We start from the raw sequence: 18,658 nt of genomic DNA, 5'->3' as shown, positions 1-18,658 counted from the left end.
TTTTTAAGTTCTAAAACTTACGTTAGAAACTTCTTTCACTGTGGATTGAAGGAAAATGCTGTAAAAATTTGGTGATCCAAAGTTCCCTGATAGCTGAAAAGCAGTTAAGAAGCAATTTCTGAAAGTGATTAGAAAAGAAGTCTGCGAACACAATGTCCTTTCAAATGCCCTAAATGCAGTTTGAGCAAGATGGTTATTTTGTCATCTCCTGGCTTTAAACCCACCAGAGACTGCTATCTTGTGGTCTTCTTATAAGGAGCAGCTGTCTGGAGCACTTGTGGGTGATCTGAGGTTCTTTCCTTGTTAGGGGCATTATGAAAGAACGGATCTGGTCCCACTTCTTCATTCTGTACAGTCATTGGCTCCACTTTTCATGGAGCTGTCTTCAGTCCATCATTTCTTCCCTGGAAGTGTGAAGTCTTTTTTTTTTGTCCACATCTTAGGGAAACTATGGATTGTTCCTTTTTTACTCATACTCATTTCTATCTTATTCTTTACCTAACAGCCAAAAATTTTACATTTTAATGCACACTTGAGGTGTGTTTGTATGTAAAGCAGGCATAAGGACTAGCGTAGCACATTGTATGTATTTCTACATGATTTTACAAATGGCAGCCAAAGCAGATATTATGTATTTTAAAACGTTATAGGAAAGCACAAAAATGTTAACAGACCACTGTTCCTTTCCATGAATGTATGTTACTTGAGCAACTGGTATATGCTAACTCAGTGTTGAACTGTAGTTGAGTTGGGTACATTTTTAGATAATGAGAGAAAGTGGATCAAATCTTAAATTTATTTATTTATTATTTTTTTTATTATCCCTTGCTTTTTTTAAAAAATGTATTTTTAGATCTTATATTATTACAAAGAATCCTTTAATTTTTCTTTCTTTTGAGAATGGTTTATAGATTTTATGAATGTATGTTTCTGAATTATGGAAATACCCATTTTGTTTAAGGAGTTACTTTAGAAAAAAACAATAAAATTATGCTATTCCTGCTTGTCATTCAACATATGTGGCTCTCAGACATACCAAAAGTGATTAGTATACATTTTGGTGAAATGTAAACATAAAATTGAAACATATGAAAATGCCTTCATGAAAAGGTAGCCTGAAAAATAGCTCAACAAATGTCAAGTATAACAAACATTTTAGAGCTAAGGGCACATTTGAAATTTTTCAGCATGCATTGGATGCACTCAGAAAATGGCTATTATGGCAAAAGATTTTCTGGTTTACAAGATGCTTCCTATAATGGGTGCTTTACATTGTATAAACCTATTTAAGAGAAGGCAAGTTGATGCAATTACTATCTGCTATTGCTCTACAATTTCTCTATCACAGTATAGTTTACATTTGTATTTTTCTATTTTGATGGATAGGGTCATCGGTTTAGATAGACAAATGAGCCACTAGTCTTCAGCATGTCATCTGGCTCAAAATGCTGATATGACTTTGCTAGGGCAGGACTTTTCAACCAGTGGTACGGGTACCACCTGTGGTACATTGGCACCTGGCAGGTGGTACGTGATCATCCTAGAAAAGTGGTAGCAGCGGAGGGGAATGAGCTGAACCACACAAGCCTGAGCAAGAGATGGCTGGAGCTGCAGGGCTGTAAGGGCTCAGTAGATGCGCCAGGATCAGCGCCAGGCTCCAGCTGGAGCTCAGCGCTGATCCTGGCGCTTCTGCTGAGTCCAGAAGCGCTGATCAGCTGGAATGTTGCAGCATCTCCAGGGTCTTGTGATGTACATTCAGATGCTTGGCAACTGATTCATATTTATGATGGTCACAGTGTCCCAGGGTCATGTGAAGTGACCAAAACCTGCTGCAACCACCTAATAGAGGGGAAAAAAATAAAAAACCAACCCCCCATCCCACCCCCGATGCCATTCCTCAACAGAAATGCTCACAACAATGAAAACCTTGGACAGGAGGAAGAGTGCTGCCGGGCGGGCAGGCAGGTGTCTTGCTCGGCTGTGGCTTGGGGGGGCACTTTTTCAGGGCCATTGTAACTTTGAACAGTGACTAAGCGAACTGTTGTAAGTCGAGGACTGCCTGTACTTCATCACTTCTTTCTATTATTTTTTTTTGGTCATCAAGTTTTTGACACCTTGCTAGGCGACTGGTGGTACTCGGATGTTGCCATATCCTAAAACTGGTACAATGGGTGAAAAGATTGAAAAGCCCTGTTCTAGGGGAACAAGCATGCTGGGTGCTGTTGAAGAATGTCAGCTTCACATTGATTTTAAAAAATAGTCAGCTGGGGTAAAAAGCTAGTAGGCACCAAAAGAAGTTTCTAGGGCAGGGCTTTTCAATCTGTGGAACGCGTACCACCAGTGGTACTTTAGCACCTGGCTGGTGGTACGCGAGTCCTAGCTAATTGTAGTGGGGGAGGGAACCAGTTAAAGTGGAGCTGCACATACCTGGAGGAGATCAGCTGGAGCTGCAGAGCTTGGCAGAATCCCCAGTATCTGCCATGTGGCGACATGCTAATTGGAGCTTCTGGTACACCTGGAAGAGAAAAGGACGAGGAAGGTGGAGAGACGAGAAGGTATAAAAGGGGCAGATTGAGAAGAGAAGATGCTTTTCTTACTGAAGCAGTGAAGAGAGACAGAGCGAGTGGCCTATTTTTGGAGGAATAGCGAGCGAGAAACGGTCATAAGTGTAAAAATGATCATAAGTCATTTTTTCAGTGCTGTTGTAACTTTGAACAGTCACTAAGTGAACTGTTGTAAGTTGAGGACTACCTGTACTTTATCACTTTTTTCCTTTTTTTGGTGGGGGGTCCTTGCTAGGTAACTGGTGGTACTCGGATATTGCCATATCCTAAAAGTGGTACAATGGGTGAAAAGGTTGAAAAGCCCAGGTCTAGGGAACACTGTTGTCTAGGGCAATACATTCTCTTCCATTGTACTTCTTAGTATTGTTACTTCAGAGAAATGGCTAGTTTAAGCTTGAGTTAATGAAAAGAAGCTGAGAAGTTGTATTTAAATAAGTGAGGATAAAAGCAACCTGCAATAAGCACAAATGAAATACAGTTTTCCAGTCTATACATGGGGAGTTGAAGCTCTGCTCTTTCACCAGGAAGAATTTTGTGATTTGTGATGGAATGAATGCTGGGTTTACGCTTCCCCAACTAAGTTTCTTCCTGAGAGATCTTGGTTGACCTGAGTGGATTTGGCTATTCTCTGCAAAGACATTTTCAGGGCTTTGTGAGGGGCTGTTAATTTCAATATCCTGCAGCCCCAATTGCTGCTTAACTTTTCCCCAACCAATCAAATGATCACCAGAGACAGGGGGAGCAGCACTTCTGCTATCAGCTTCTCTCTAGACTGCTGCTATACAAACCCTCACATCAGTGTTGGGATTCAAATATGTGAACAACCGGTTCTCTGTGCGGATGCCGCTTCCAGAAGTCCATTCTGGGCCTGGGCAACAAAAAATTAGCTAGCGGTTCTGCCGAAGTGGTGCAAGCCGGCTGAATCCCTCCAGTCCCTCATATGCATGGCATGGAAACAGAGAGTGTTTTTGACTTCCTTGCTACTTGTTGTAGCAGCCAGTCAGCTTGGCCCCAATACTCAAGCTGCCTCTGTCTTTTTCTTGCTGACCTTGGGTGTGCGAACAGAAGGAAAAGTGAAGGCAGAGAGGCAATATGTTCCTCATACTGCTAGTAGTTGTTACTGAGAGGGCAGATTGGTCACATGGCACATTGTGACTGCAGGACACCCAGAGACTTTGCCTGCATTAGAAAGAGTCTCAAATATAACCCCAAATCCAACAAGGGCATAGCATAACCCTGTTTGGAGAGAGGTAGATCATGACTGTCAGATGCCTCCTTTAAGTGGCTGAGATGCTCTAGCTGTTAGATGTAGCACGTTCTATAAAGAATGGGTGTTACACATTAAGACTGAAGGTATTTCAGACAATTGATTGCCTTTGACAAAATGCAGTTGCTTTCCTTTCTTCTACGAACTGCGTTTCCCTTCCATTCTTTTCATAGCTTAATGAAAAACCTGCTTTGCCGTTCTCTTGCTTAGTGTTAGGTGGCAGCTATGATTGACTTTTCAGCTTTTTTTGCTCTGGATCTCTCTGTTTAAAGTAGACTTAAGAAAGCTGCTGGCATCAAGCCATGCTTGAAAAAGAGGAGAAAAGGTTGAATATAGAGAGGTTTAAGAAATTGAAATTGGAATGCTGAACATGATAATTTCCTGAGGGCATATTACAGTTTGTTCAAAAGTTTCAAACTTATTTTTTTTACCAAGCCAGTCCTTTGGCTTCTTGCATTCTAATGAACTCCAGGCTCCCTCCTGGTCTCAATGAATATTGTTCCATCTAACCATAAACTCCATTTCTAAGTGCCAACAGAAGTGGCATCAAAACATGGTTGTTAAGTTGAGGAAGTACTCCAAGCTCAAGGGAGCTCTTAAGTTTTGTAGGGATGTGGATTTTTTTTAAGTAAAAAGAGGCCTAATGGAACTCCCATTTTGCCAAAAGCAAGCAAGCCTGGTTACTAGAATTGCAAAAGCAGGAAGAGATGGAATGGGAAGTTGAGGGACCAGAATATCCTGCTTTGGAGTAGAACTTCTTGTTGCAACCTTCACAAGTGCACGTTTATTAAGAGGCTGAAGACACTGCTTAATTTGCATAAATAAAAGCCTAATTATGTACAAATATGTGCAAAGGATTGCTATACATTCTTGTCCATTAGATGGCATGTTCTTGTTCATGTCTTCAGCCTCTTTAAATTTAGATAGGAACATTTAGGATTGAAAAGGAAAGAAAATACTTTTTTTTTTAACTTTCAGAGCCTTCGCTGGTAGTATGATAGAGGATTAATCAGCTGCTAGAGGTAAACTTTAATACTGCAGTTCTGTGGAAAACAAATATACTATTTTAACCATGCATCCATAGCATGCATCTATCCTTTATGTGTTTTACCTCTTAACATTTAAAAGATTGAACAAGTCCTCCAGTCTTGTTGTAAGAGATACCTCACAGTGAGATGGGTGACAAAATAATAAAATAAAATAATAAAAACCCTCCATTCTCTCCATCCCCCCCCCATTTTCAAAAAAAGAAATGACGTAGGCAGCTATTTTTTAAATTAGAATGAATAGTATCAGCATTATTTTATAACAGGTATATCTTTATTGAAATGAATTGAAGTCCCAGTTCTACAATATTTTCTTAGCAAAAATAATAATTCAAACATAAGTATTTTATTGATTTTTATTTTTAGTTGTCTTTCTTTCTGTATATTTAAGATGTATCTAGTACTGGACCTTCACCAGCTGATAAACTTGCAGTTGTATTGCATGGGAGGCAGACATGTTGGATCTTTTGAACATAAAAACAAAGGATATTAGCTAAGCTGTGAATGCTAAATTTTACCACATTCTTTTCACTGACTCTACCTTCCAAACTTTCTTTCGCAGAATGCAGAATTGGGCTCAAAGGCTAGAGCGTGAGATTGATGGAGTGATGAAGATATTTGGTGATGTTAAGCAGCTCAGACAGGTAAAATTTGCTTTCTTTTCTTGCATTATGTTTACTTTATGTCAGCATGTGGATAAAACTATGCCATCAGAAGACTACTGAGTATTCATTAGTACCAATGTTTGAAACTTTTGATTATCGGAATAATAGTTTTATAGTAAATTTTGATTTGATATCCTACTGGGAGCGACCCGCCTTACCTTTTAATTTGCCTCTTGATGACGGGTCCGACTGTTGGGTCCCTGAGAGATGGCCGGGCAGTAACAGGGGCCTAAGATATAAATTTATAAAGATATAAATAAGAGCCTTGGTGGAGCAGTGGGCTGATGCCTCCTTAAGTAACACCAGCTGCCTGCAATTAGTGCAGGTTCGAGTCCCACCAGGCTCAAGGTTGACTCAGCCTTCCATCCTTCCCAGGTAGGTAAAATGAGGACCCAGATTGTTGGGGGCAATTAAGCTGACTTTGTAATAATGCCGCTTGGGGGTGTGTGTGAAAGCCCTAATAAGCAGGCATATACATAGAATGAAGGCTACTGCTAAGTTTGTAAGCCGCCCTGAGTCTTCGGAGAAGGGCGGGATATAAATGGAAATTAAAATAAATAAATAAATAAAATAAATAAATTTAATAAGAGGCCCCTGATTACTTTTTTAGCCAGATTTTTTGTAGGGTTAGGGAGGGGGGAGGGCTGTGGTTGGTTGGAGAGGGGGGGTAATCCGCCAACTGCTGTTCAGACCAGGCCTAGGATAGATCGCGTTGAGGGGGAGCCGGGGTCGGTCATCTCTGGAGCTCTGGAGCGGGTCGTGGGAATGTCAATTCCCACGACGATAGGGAATGGCAGCAGGTGTAAGATCAGAGGGCCGTACCGACCTCCGGGAGGGCCTCTCCGCTACCTACAAGCGGTGAGGCGCTCCGACCCTCTGCCTTCGACCCAAGGTTCTGGGAGCGGGGATGTGCAGCCACCTGAGCTCCGACTGGTGTACTTGAATGCCAGGTCCATGGCTAATAAGGCTCCCCTCGTCCGGGATTTAGTCGAGGGTGAGCAAGCGGACCTGGCCTGCATCACGGAAACCTGGTTGGGCCCAGAGGGTGGTATCCCCCTGGTTGATCTTTGCCCACCAGGCTTCCGGGTGCTACACCGGCCTCGGACTCAGGGTAGGGGTGGGGGAGTGGCTGTGGTTATGAGGGAGACCTTATGTCCGCAGGAGGCCACCGTTCCTCAGATAGTCGGGTGTGAATCTCTCTTATTGAGGTTTGGTCCCAGGGCGCAGTTGGGCTTGCTGCTCGTGTACCTTTCGCCTAGTCGCGTAGCAGCAGCCCTGCCTGAGCTTCTCGATATCCTCTCAGGGCTGGTGATTGAGTTTCCCAAACTTATGGTTTTGGGAGACTTCAATCTACCATCCCTGGGAGGAGCATCTGAGGTAGCTCGGGAGTTCATGGCTTCCATGACGGCCATGGACCTGACGCAGGTAATTCTTGGACCGACTCATGAGGGAGGTCACACCCTTGACTTGGTTTTCTTATCTGGTCGGTGGTTAGATGATCTTGGTGGGGGCTCCCCAATTGTTATGCCCCTGTCATGGACCGATCATCATCTCCTGCGGCTGGTCTTCCGTTTTGCCACTCCCCACCGTGGGGTTGTTGAGCCAACTAGATGGTTCCGCCCCAGACGCTTAATGGACCCTGAGAGGTTTCAGGCAGCGCTGGGGTCCCCACCTGCCTCCTCAGCTCACAGCTCGGCAGATGCCTTAGTGGAAGCCTGGGAAAGGACGGCCACGGAGGCACTTGACCGAGTTGTACCCTTGCGGCCCCTGACCCGGCGCAGATCCCAATGGGCTCCATGGTTTTCTGCGGAGCTCCGGGAGATGAAGCGTCGGAGACGGGGCCTAGAGAGCGTTTGGAGGTCCACCCGATCTGAATCCGACCGATTGCGACTAAGAACCCACATTAGGTCTTATCTCGCAGCGATGAGGGTAGCGAGATCTAACTACTTCGCTGCCCTCATCGCGTCCGCAGATAATCGCCCGGCCGCCCTGTTTAGGGTGACCCGCTCCCTCCTTAATCAGGAGGTTAGTGGGGAACCCTTGCAGGGGCGGGCCGAGGAATTTAGTCAACATCTGTCGGACAAAATCGCTCGGATTCGGACCGGTTTGGACTCCGACTGGGCAGTATCGGACGATCAGGACACGAGCGGTCTTGTCAATGTCACCTGGGAGGAGTTCGATCCTGTGACTCCGGAGGAAGTGGACAGGATCATGGGGAGGCTGAGCTCCACCACATGTTTATTGGACCCGTGCCCTTCCTGGCTGGTTTATGCAGCCCGGGAGGGGACACGAGGCTGGTTCCAGGCGGTTATATCTGCTTCTCTGAGTGAGGGTAGTTTTCTCGCCGCCTTGAAAGAGGCGGTGGTGAGACCTCTCCTCAAGAAGCCTGCCTTGGACCCGGCTGTTTTGAATAACTTTCGTCCGGTCTCCAACCTTCGCTTTCTTGCGAAGGTTGTTGAGAGTGTGGTGGCGCATCAGCTCCCTCTGGTCCTGGATGAAGCGGATTATCTAGACCCGTACCAATCGGGCTTCAGACCCGGGTACAGCACGGAGACGGCATTGGTCGCGCTGGTGAATGATCTCTGGAGGGCTCGGGACAGAGGATACTCCTCTGTTCTAGTCCTATTAGACCTCTCAGCGGCTTTCGATACCATCGACCATGGTATCTTGCTGCGGCGTCTCAGGGGATTGGGAGTGGGAGGCACGGTTTTTCAGTGGTTCTCCTCCTATCTCCTGGGACACTCGCAGTCGGTGTTGGCAGGAGGGCAGAGGTCGACTGCGAGGCCTCTCGCTTGTGGAGTCCCTCAGGGGTCGGTCCTCTCGCCCCTTCTGTTCAACATCTACATGAAACCGCTGGGTGAGATCATTCGTGGTTTTGGAGTTGGGTATCATCAGTATGCTGATGATACCCAACTTTTTATTTCGACCCCAAACCACCCCAGTGATGCCCTCGACGTGATGTCCCGGTGCCTGGAGGCGGTCCGGGTCTGGATGGGGAGGAACAGGCTTCGTCTCAACCCTGACAAGACGGAGTGGCTGTGCGTACCGGCATCTCGGGATATTCAGGATATCCCACCCCTCATTATGGGGGGGTGAGTCTTTACCTCCTGTAGATAGGGCTCGCAACTTGGGAGTCCTCCTAGACTCACAACTCTCCTTAGAAGATCATATTGTAGCTGTGACTAGGGGGACGTTCGCCCAGGTTCGCCTGGTGCGCCAGTTGCGGCCCTATCTAGACCGGGATGCCTTGCGCACGGTCACTCATGCGCTCGTGACCTCTCGTCTTGATTACTGCAACGCTCTCTACATGGGGCTACCCTTGAAGACCACTCGGAGGCTCCAACTGGTACAGAATGCAGCCGCGAGAGTTGTATTGGGAGTCTCCCGATACTCCCGTGTTACACCTCTGCTCCGCGAGCTGCATTGGTTACCAGTTGTCTTCCGGGTGAGGTTCAAGGTGTTGGTAATGACCTACAAAGCCCTCCATGGCATGGGTCCAGAATACCTTGGGGAGCACCTGCAGCCGGCGTCAACTTCCCTCCGCCCAGTACGCTCCCACAGAGAGGGCCGCCTCAGGGTGCCGCCGGTCAAAGAATGCCGACTGGTGGCCCCCAGGGGGAGAGCGTTCTCTGTGGGTGCACCGGATTTATGGAACCATCTTCCGGTTGAGCTCCGGATGGCGCCCGATCTCCGCTCCTTCCGGCGCGACCTTAAAACCTATCTCTTTGAACTAGCTGGCCTGGCCTGATGGGACGGGGTGGGATTTTTATTAACGACTTCAATTTTAAATTTGTATTATCTCTGGGCATTGTTTAATTATGTTTTTAATAATTTAATTTTAACTTTTGTATCTAATTTTTATGTATTGCCCTGTTCACCGCCCTGAGTCTCTTGAGAGAAGGGCGGTATATAAATTAAATTAATAAATAAATAAATACTGCTATCTGATTTTTAAAAATGGTGCTCATTTTTAACCATATCCTTTTAAGTAGTCTGAATAACATGTGTTTTGGCAGTATCGCATTTTCTTAAAACTATATTAATCTGTGTCAAGGGTTTGTTATCCATGATTTGCTAAACAAGCCATAGTGTTGTAGTTTGCAGATAATATTAAGCCTTAAAGTTTAGGTTTGCATATTATGCTAAGCCAAAAAACAAACACACTTCATTATCAGAGTGTCAGAGAAATCTTTTAGCTCTCCTGATTTTAAGTATACTATTTTACAATTGTATATTTCAGAAATAGCGGGAAATTGTGATCTCTAATTCTCAGCTCATTATTTATTTACTTTTATCTGTTTGCTTCCCTTTCCCTGTTTTCACCTTCCATTTTGAATCAATAAGAAATAAATTGGAAACCTTCATGTACAATATTAAAGCTAGAGCTATGGTATCGGAGCTGTAAAACTCCAGATGTCCATTAAGTAGCAGCAAAGAGGTAACGTTTGTTGCTGACTACATTTTTGGAGCCCAGATATTGCCCTGAATTGGGTGGCTGTGCAGTGATCTTAAGATTCCAGATCTGGCATATTGGATTGAAGGAGGGTGCCAATAGATGTAATGCTCTCGAATGCACAAAATGAGCTTGTCCTCCTCCAAGTCCATATCACTAGATTAGCTTCTACATTAAAACCTTACCTGAGTTCTTCATGACATCTGAACCCAAATAGTTGCGTTTTGTTTGTATTGTGATTTGAAAGGACAAACCAACAGGGTTACTTCAATACTGTCAATAGATTAAGTCTTAATTGAATAACAGAGTTGGAAGGGATCTTGGAGGTCTTCTAGTCCAGCCCCCTTTACCATTTCAGGCAAATAGTTGTCCAGTTTCTTCTTTAAAACCTCCAGTGTTGGAGCACCCATAATGTCTGGAAGCAAATCGTTCAACGGATTGTTCTAACTGTCAGGAAATTTCTCCTTACTTCTAGGTTAGTTCTTTCCTTGATTAGTTTCCATTCATTGTTCTTGTTTGCCCTTCAGATGCTTTGAAGTATAGGTTGAGCCCCTCTTCTTTGTGGAATGCCCTTAGATATTGGGACATTGCTAGCATGTCACCCTTAGTCAACATACCCAATTGCAACTGTTCTTCAGATGCTTTAGGCTCCAGTCCCCTAATCAATTTTGTTGCTCTTGTCTGCATTCTTTCTAGAGTCTCAACATTTTTTTATATTGTGGTGACCAAAATTAGATGCAATATGCCAAGTGTGGTCTTACCAGGGCATTATAAAGTGATACTAACACTTCACATGATTTTGATTCTATCCCTTTATTTATTTATTTATTTATTTATTATTTAAATTTATATACCGCCCTATTCCCGTAGGACTCAGGGCGGTTTAAAGGAATTAAAATACATAGCATACAAAAATTAAAACAATTAAAAACTATAATTAAATTACAGTCCCTGAAATTAACTAAAACCCAATTAAATTAAACTAGTTAAAACCTCTCAGTCTGGGCCAAACAGCTCGAAGAACCAGGTTTTCAAGTCCCGGTGAAATGAGTGAAGGTCGGGGGCAGTCCTGAGTTCTGTGGGAAGTTGGTTCCATAGGGCTGGCGCGCCCACAGAGAACGCCCTTCCCCTGGGAATAACCCGCCGGCATTCCTTAACCGGCGGTACCCTGAGAAGGCCCTCCCTGTGGGAGCGCACAGGATGATGGGAGGTTGATGCCGGCAGCAGGTGTTCCCTTAGATAGTCCAGACCCAAGCCATTGGGTTTGTTAATGCAGCCTAGGACTGTGTTGGCTTTTTTGGCAGCTGCAGCATACTATCCCAAAGGTGCTTTTTTAAGAAGCAACTGAACTTTCTTGTTTTTCTTTGAAGATGTTTTGCTTCTCATCCAAGAAGCTTCTTCAGCTCTGACTGGATGGAGGGGAATGGAAGGATTTATATTCCTTGCAGACAGCTGGTCATTTGCAGTCTTTTAGAAAGTTGCTGAGGACACTTGGAGATTTATTTCTGTTCCCAGGGTCACCTGGGCAAATGGGTGTGGAGCCTTCTCCAAACTGCTGAAAGGACTGTGTTGTAGACTGGAGATAGATGATGTTGTATCCCTCCCCCTCTGTTTAGAGAGAACTGTTCAGTTCTGACATAGATGGCCTCTTTGACCCCTCTTCCAAACCAGCAGTCTCTGTCCAAAATGTGGACTTTGCTGTTTTCAAAAGAGTGGCTTTGTCTTTTAAATGCAGATGGACTGCTGAATCTTGTCCTGATGGGTTTGCTCTCCTTTGTTGTGTTATGGCATTTAGACATTTAGCACAATATATATATTGTATGTGTATGTGTGTTTATGTGTACATGTATATAACATCAAGGACAAATTCAAACAGAAATATCAGTATTAGAAATTTTAGACTAATAATAGTCCCCAGCAAATCCCCAATAAGAATATATTTAACACAGTCACAGATATGATACCTGTTCTATTGTTCTAGGACTCCATTTTTTTTCTTTGTTGTGATTCGGTCTTCTACATCCTGGTATTAAAAATAACACCACCACCAGAGGAGGTAAAGGTCTGAAACTTAACAGATCCCTTCCAGAGCAGCATTTGCAATTTTTGAGTTTAGTTTGTGTCTCTTATGTTTTATTGGTCTGTATGTGTGTATATGTGTGAGAGGGAAACAAACAAGCTCTTCTGAGAAAGTGAGCTGCCTCTATTTAATTTAGGTCTAATTAGACATTGAGGAAGCACCAAAGAACAATAATACTTCCTGCCCTTTTTCTGGGGAAAGCATTGTTTCTTAATTTTTCTCATTCTGTGCCTGCTGTGGATCGAGGCTGTGGTTAGTCATTAAAATTTCACAACTATTTTGCTACAGAAAACCTAAAATTTATTGTCAGAAATAAGGCTCCAGAAAATATAATGTTGCTGAGTGCTTTCTATGACTGCTGGTACCAAGGATTTTTTTCCCCTAATCTTGAATTATTTCCAGAAGCAGGAAATGTTGCTGATTATTTGGGAGTTGTCTGTGTTTCCAAGAAACATAAACAATGCTTGCCAACATTTTCTTCTGAACATGGTTTGTTGACTTATTTTTTGCAAGCCTCCAATTTTGATGGCAGCAAGAAAATTAGAGCAGATGTACTCAGTTCCAGCCTAGTTAAATCCAGTTCCATAGAAAGAGCATCTGTTAAAGACCTGTGGAGTCTATAGGGTGAAAGGCTATTTCATTGACACATAGTAAACCTTATTTATGCTGGCTGATTTTAGAAACTTGTATATATTGATCTTAGTAATATGAACATAATGTTCTGAATGGCTTCATAGTTAGATAGAAGTAGTTGAAATATATATCCAGTTGCAGAGGTACATATTTGAAAAGCAAAATGTTGATTCAATTATATAAATTGTTTTGAAGATTAAGATACTCCAAATTTTATAATTTTTCTGGATTTTTTTTAAAAAAATACCAGATATGGATACTGTCAGAGAGTTATGTAACACTAAGACATAACTTACGGTTTGCAGATTGCAACAGCTAGGTCCTTGCCAACATTCTCTGCCCAAAATAAGCAAATGCATTATGGTCTAATGAAATACATGAAGCCAGGACAGCAACTGCATCACAAAGAGCATATTATTATGTTACGTATTCTGTAACATAAATTACTTATTGTAAACAACACCTGCTGTCATGGGATTCAGAATAAATAATCAAAGATTGTGATATTAACACATTTCATTGGAAAACTAAGCATATAGACTCTACCATTCTGAATGGTCTTTAAAGACAGTAACTCATAGTGATTTACAATCAAGTACAAAGTCATGTACCAAGAGGGAACTGAGGCACAAGTGATCCCAAAGCCAAAAAGGAGTTAATCAGTGATGTTATCAGGATAATCCTACCTCCCAAGTGTCAGTCTCATATTAAATTCCCGAGATTACTCTTTACCTGTCTTTTCAAACTAACTGAAATGATTTTCAGTATTCATTGAAATGGTAATTGAAAATAGAGATATTAAAATGGAACAGAAATCGTTCTTTTATTCCTTATTGTCACAACTTGCCTTTCACAGTCAACCAAATGCCATATCTTGATTACAAGTCAAGGCCTTAGTGACAGTCGTGAAGGGACAGAATCCTTAATAAATAAAGGATTTGCTGTTTCTGAATATTTGCTGTCTGCCTTCTACTCTGGATCCAAGAGAAATGGATCTAAACCAGAGGTTGCTCAACTTTGGTGGGCAGATTTGGAATGTTTAGCATATGCTACAAGAATTCCCATCAAATGGAGATGGCTCATCACAAAGTATCAGTTTACTGAAGGGCAAATAAGTAATATTTTCACCACCATTTCCATCAGCGTTCTGCCATGCTCATTAATATATTTGGCTTTTTTTCCTGGGCAGAAGGACCTATTTCCAAGAATTAGCCAAGTCTCCAGGATAGACGTGGAGGTACAGTGAGTGTCATCCAAGATACTGGGTGGCCTTCAGAGATGCCGCTTCACAGATTGCTGGGTTCAAGACCCTATTTGTTAAGTTGGGTTCTAGTGCTCATCTGAGATTGTTGCTATTGTGCCAGTTGCCCTGTTGTGAAGCAATATCCCCTGCCTGAGCTTCTTGACTCTGTGACTGGGTTGGTAGTAGAATTTTCTAGGCTTATCCTCTTTGGGGACTTTAACTTGTCTTCCTTGGGTGTGGGATCTGAAGCCACTATGATAGCCATGGTCTGTCCTAGGTCTTCCAGGGCCTTATGTGGTATTTTGCCTGATCCAGGTTTTTTGGTAGACCAATGGGAGCATGATCTAAAATTGGGGAAGGTTTCTGTTTCTTCCCTGTCACATCACTTTCTGATGGCCCTGCTGCTAGATTAGAATAGATTAAATTAGATTCATTGCTACATCTGTTACTATTCCTAGGTAAATAACATAATTTGAATGACATGTAACAATCACGCTGAGGTAAATTAATCTTGGGTACCGTAGGAGATTGGAACGATACATTGTATTTGAGCAACATGCTAAACTAAGGTAAAATGAAGTGGGGAGTTTGTAGTTTGGTGTAGAAAACTAGCCATTGTTGTAAGGGCCAAACCATGATGCTAAACCACTACATGTTTGGCTGCTTGAACATGGCAGCCATTGTGAACACAGCCATTGTGTTTTGTTGGCCTGCATTTAATATGTTATATATAAACCTAGTTACTAGGTCTCTAACTGGCCTAACTGGTTTCACTTAGCAGATATAATTGTAATATTGATTCAGCTCACTAAGCAATGTCTACCCTGATTTTAATAAAGCCATTTAGATCAGAAACCCAGAATGAAATAGACATACAGGTCATCTTTGACTTACAGCAGTTCATTTAGTGACCGTTCAAAGTTAGAACGGTATTGAAAAAAGTGACTGATGATTATTTTTCACACTTACAACTGTTGCAGCATCTCCATGGTCACGTGATCAAAATTCAGAGACTTGGCAACTGACTCAGGATGGTTCCAGTGTCCTAGAGTCATGAGATCAATTTTTGCGACTTTTTGACAAACAAAGTCAATGGGGAAGTCATATTCACTTAACAACCGTGTTAATAACTTAATAACTACAGTGATTCATTTAATAATAGTGGCAAGAAAAATCATAAAGTGGGGCACAATTCACTTAACAAATGTCTCATTTAGAAACAGAAATCTTGTGCTTAATTGTGGTCATAAGTTGGAGACTACTTGTACCTGATACCAGGGGAAATTCTTACAAATCATAATGATGTGCCAATGTGGATTCATCTTAATTTTGCTAACTAATTTCCTCTTCATACTTTCAGAATATTTTTAAGGTGATGCTTTAAATAGGAAAATAGTAAAATGGATGATGAATTTTGGAAATTTTAATTTTTGTCACTGAAATGAATATTAAACTTTTGTTCTAGACAGCTGAGAATCATGCATTAGCCCAATGACACTAGATTGTCTGTAAAAATATTGATTAAAAAAAACGGGATTATCATTTTTATACCATGAAGCTGCTTTCGGAGGTTGAAAACTAGCACTCAGTTTTTCAGTGATGATGATTCGGGACACTCTGTGAAATTTCTACTGTAGCAAATTTTATCTAAAGTTAGATATAGCTTTTCTTGTGACCATGAATTATTGGTCAAAATTTTTAAGGAAGTATTTACATTTTTGAAAAAAATATGTTACTTTCAGTTAGCATAGATTGTCATGGAGCTAGTGAAGTATTATATTTCTATTACAGAGAGATGCATTGATAGATAGTTGCTGGAGGGGGATGCTGAATATCTGATTGATGCACAACAGATGATGTCCTTGTCCTTCTTTTTATTGTACCCAATCATACACACTCCTGGTTTGTTGTATTGATTTGCCTGGAGTGTCTTCCAGAAATAGCTTTCAGGTGTTCTCCCAATCAATCCCACCAATGACAGATTTGGACCAAGCCAAAAAATTACAGGATTGTACCTTATTGCTGTGATCAATTCATACAGTCAGCAAGTAACAGTCTTCCTTGACAGCACAAGCGAAGGGCAAGAGGATTCCTGTTTTCATTGAAACTTGGAGTAAATATGTTTGCATGCAGAAAGCTAGTATATCAGGGGAAAGGTCATCCACCCAGTGGTTTTCTGTTCCATTTTTCTCAGGTAGAGAAATGATGAGCAAAATTATAGCGTATCACCTGTCAAGTAAAACGGGAAAAAGAAAACATTTATCAGCAACTATAAATAAGTTAACACGTGTTAGGAATTGAGAAGGAATATTTCATTTACTACTGTGGGAAAAAATGCAAAAGAACGCAGAGACATTATAACTTGTATATGTGTGTGGAGACAGGCAGCAGATTTAGATTGTCTAAAAACGCAACAAATGGGATATAAGATTTCATTTATATAAAGAGCATTATTCATTGTCAGAATTGTTTGATTATCTTATTGGCCACTAATCTGCTCACAATAAATTTTCTCATGTTGTATGATTCTATAAGAAAGTAGCAGGCACTGAGCTAGTTAAATGACAGCATATATTTCACTGTAGGAGGTTGTAAATAGCAGCAATTTATTTTGGTGTAAACACTGATGGCTCAGGAGTTAAGACACCAGGCTTGTCAGCTGGAAAGCAAAACAGCCCAGGTTCAAGACCCAAGTGACAGGGCGGGCTCCTGTTACTCGCCCCAACTTCTGTCAACTAGCAGTTTGAAAGCATGCAAATGTGAGTAGATAAATAGGTACTACTTCAGTGGGAAGGTAACAGCGTTCTGTGCTTTGCCGCACACTCAGTGCTGCAGCGTGATGTCATGCTGGCTATATAAATGTGGAAACATCTTTGGACAGTGCTGGCTCAAATGGCTTAGAAATGGAAATGAACTCCCCCTAAAGTCAGCTATGACAAGAGGAGTAAATAACCTCAGGGACTCTACCTTACTCTACTAAAACTTTCCCTTCCATATTTTAGTGCTGAAGTGGGATTTTCCTTCTTCGCTTACATTAGTCTTCTGCAATCTGGTGCTTCTGACTTTTGTGGTAAATGAGAGCCTTCATTTGACCCAATATTCTCTATTTTGATAAGTAGATTCAGATGATTTTTCCATTTCCCTTTTCTATTTATGTTTCATGCTGAATAATTAAGAGATCCTAGTTATTACTTGTTTATTTGCCATTTCCTTCTTAAATAAAAGAAGAAAAGTGTCCATCATACATGGCATGGGACCAGGCTACTTGAGGGACCACCTGTTTCGCATAGTATCTGCTTGAATGATTTGATATGGCAGGATTGGTGTATTCCGGGTTCCATTGATCAAATAATGCCACTTATTGGGACTCTGGAAGTTTACCTTCTGTGCTACAGTACCTGCTGTCTGGAATGAGCTTCTCTCTAAAGTTTGAATGATATCCTATTGGTATTTCAAAGGGTTATAAAGACCTGTGTCAAAGATGAAACTTTGGCAGCTATGTGCCTCTGCGTTTCAACTTACCTTTAGAGTAAGGGCGTAACTTTCAAGTGGGTAAGATGGAGAAACAAAACTTTTAGGATTCCGCTGAAGATTGTGAGAACCTGAAACCTTTTCAAGGACACCATAACAGGTGTGGATTTGTAATAGACGGTTCCCATAACAAAGTGAACTTGTATATATGGACTACATAAGACGATGGGGGTTTGACTGAGAAAATTATTCTTGAAGTCCATGAATTGGTGTTGGAACCTCAGAATTAGTTTTGCTTTGACATTACCATGCAGTGTATTCAATAAACAGTAAGATTTCGGAGATAGAATGAAGCTGGAGTTTTATTTGGATTCTTGAGCTGGATTTGACAACCTGGCTCTTTGCTCAGGCCTTTGGCAAGGATGACTGGTGCCCCTTTATTCCTTTGTGTTCCCCTCTGGATTTATTTTCTTTCTTATTGTTCTTTTGTCTTGCTGTTTTTGTATCTTTTTCTATTGTTCTTTGTTTTTAAACATTTTAACAATTGTGGACCACCCAGAGTCACTGGGAGTTAGGTGGCATATAAATTTAATGAATTATTTATGTTGGTTGAAGAGTCAGCCAGATGTTAAAACTGGATTTGGCATTTTTATCCATTTATTGAATCTTTCCAAAGGACTTGGGATATGCATACTGTATCTTGTTATTTGATGGTGTTAAAGACATTGTTGCAGAATATAAACTGTTCCAAGTAAAGCTGCCTTTTGCAATTGATTGATGGTGATTTTGTCAGTGCCAATGGTATGAGCCATTGTGGCACAGTGGTTAGAATACAATACTGCAGGCTATTTCTGCTGATTGCCAGCTGCCTGCAGTTCAATTCTCACTGGCTCAAGGTTGATTCAGCCTTCCATCATCGCGAGGTCGGTAAAATGTGGACCCAGATTGTTGGGGGCAATATGCTGACTCTGTAAGCCACTTAGAGAGGCCTGTAAAGCACTGTGAAGCTGAATATAAGTCTAAGTGCTATTGCTAGTGCTATTCAAATGGTATTGTTTTGAGAATCTATCCAAAACACCTATTATAATCAATACTATCTTTACTTTCTTTTGTCACAGTCATTCTATTTCTATTTGCAGGTCTTTGTGTTTTTTGATTTTATATTGTGGTTCATCACAGAGCCAGCCAAATGTTCAGACTGGATTTGGCATTTTTATCCACTTATAGAGAATCCTT

General features: G+C 41.8%; 1 protein-coding gene across 1 annotated transcript in view; it reads left to right on the top strand.

Annotated features, from left to right (window-relative positions):
• The window catches only part of CACNA2D2 (calcium voltage-gated channel auxiliary subunit alpha2delta 2), a gene marked incomplete at both ends in the record, with an annotated part of 725,967 nt that overhangs the window by 57,168 nt on the left and 650,141 nt on the right, over positions 1-18,658 (top strand). Inside the window, one exon of the mRNA XM_081316808.1 lies at positions 5,440-5,521. Coding sequence (XP_081172934.1) covers positions 5,440-5,521 — 82 coding nt within the window. The remainder of the gene's footprint in view (positions 1-5,439; positions 5,522-18,658) is intronic.

This window comes from Vipera berus (assembly GCF_964194415.1).
Source record: "Vipera berus genome assembly, chromosome: 2".
In the NCBI taxonomy this organism is placed as follows: domain Eukaryota; kingdom Metazoa; phylum Chordata; class Lepidosauria; order Squamata; family Viperidae; genus Vipera; species Vipera berus.
The sequence above is the reverse complement of the archived record's forward strand: the minus strand, read 5'-3'. Positions and strand labels throughout refer to the sequence as shown.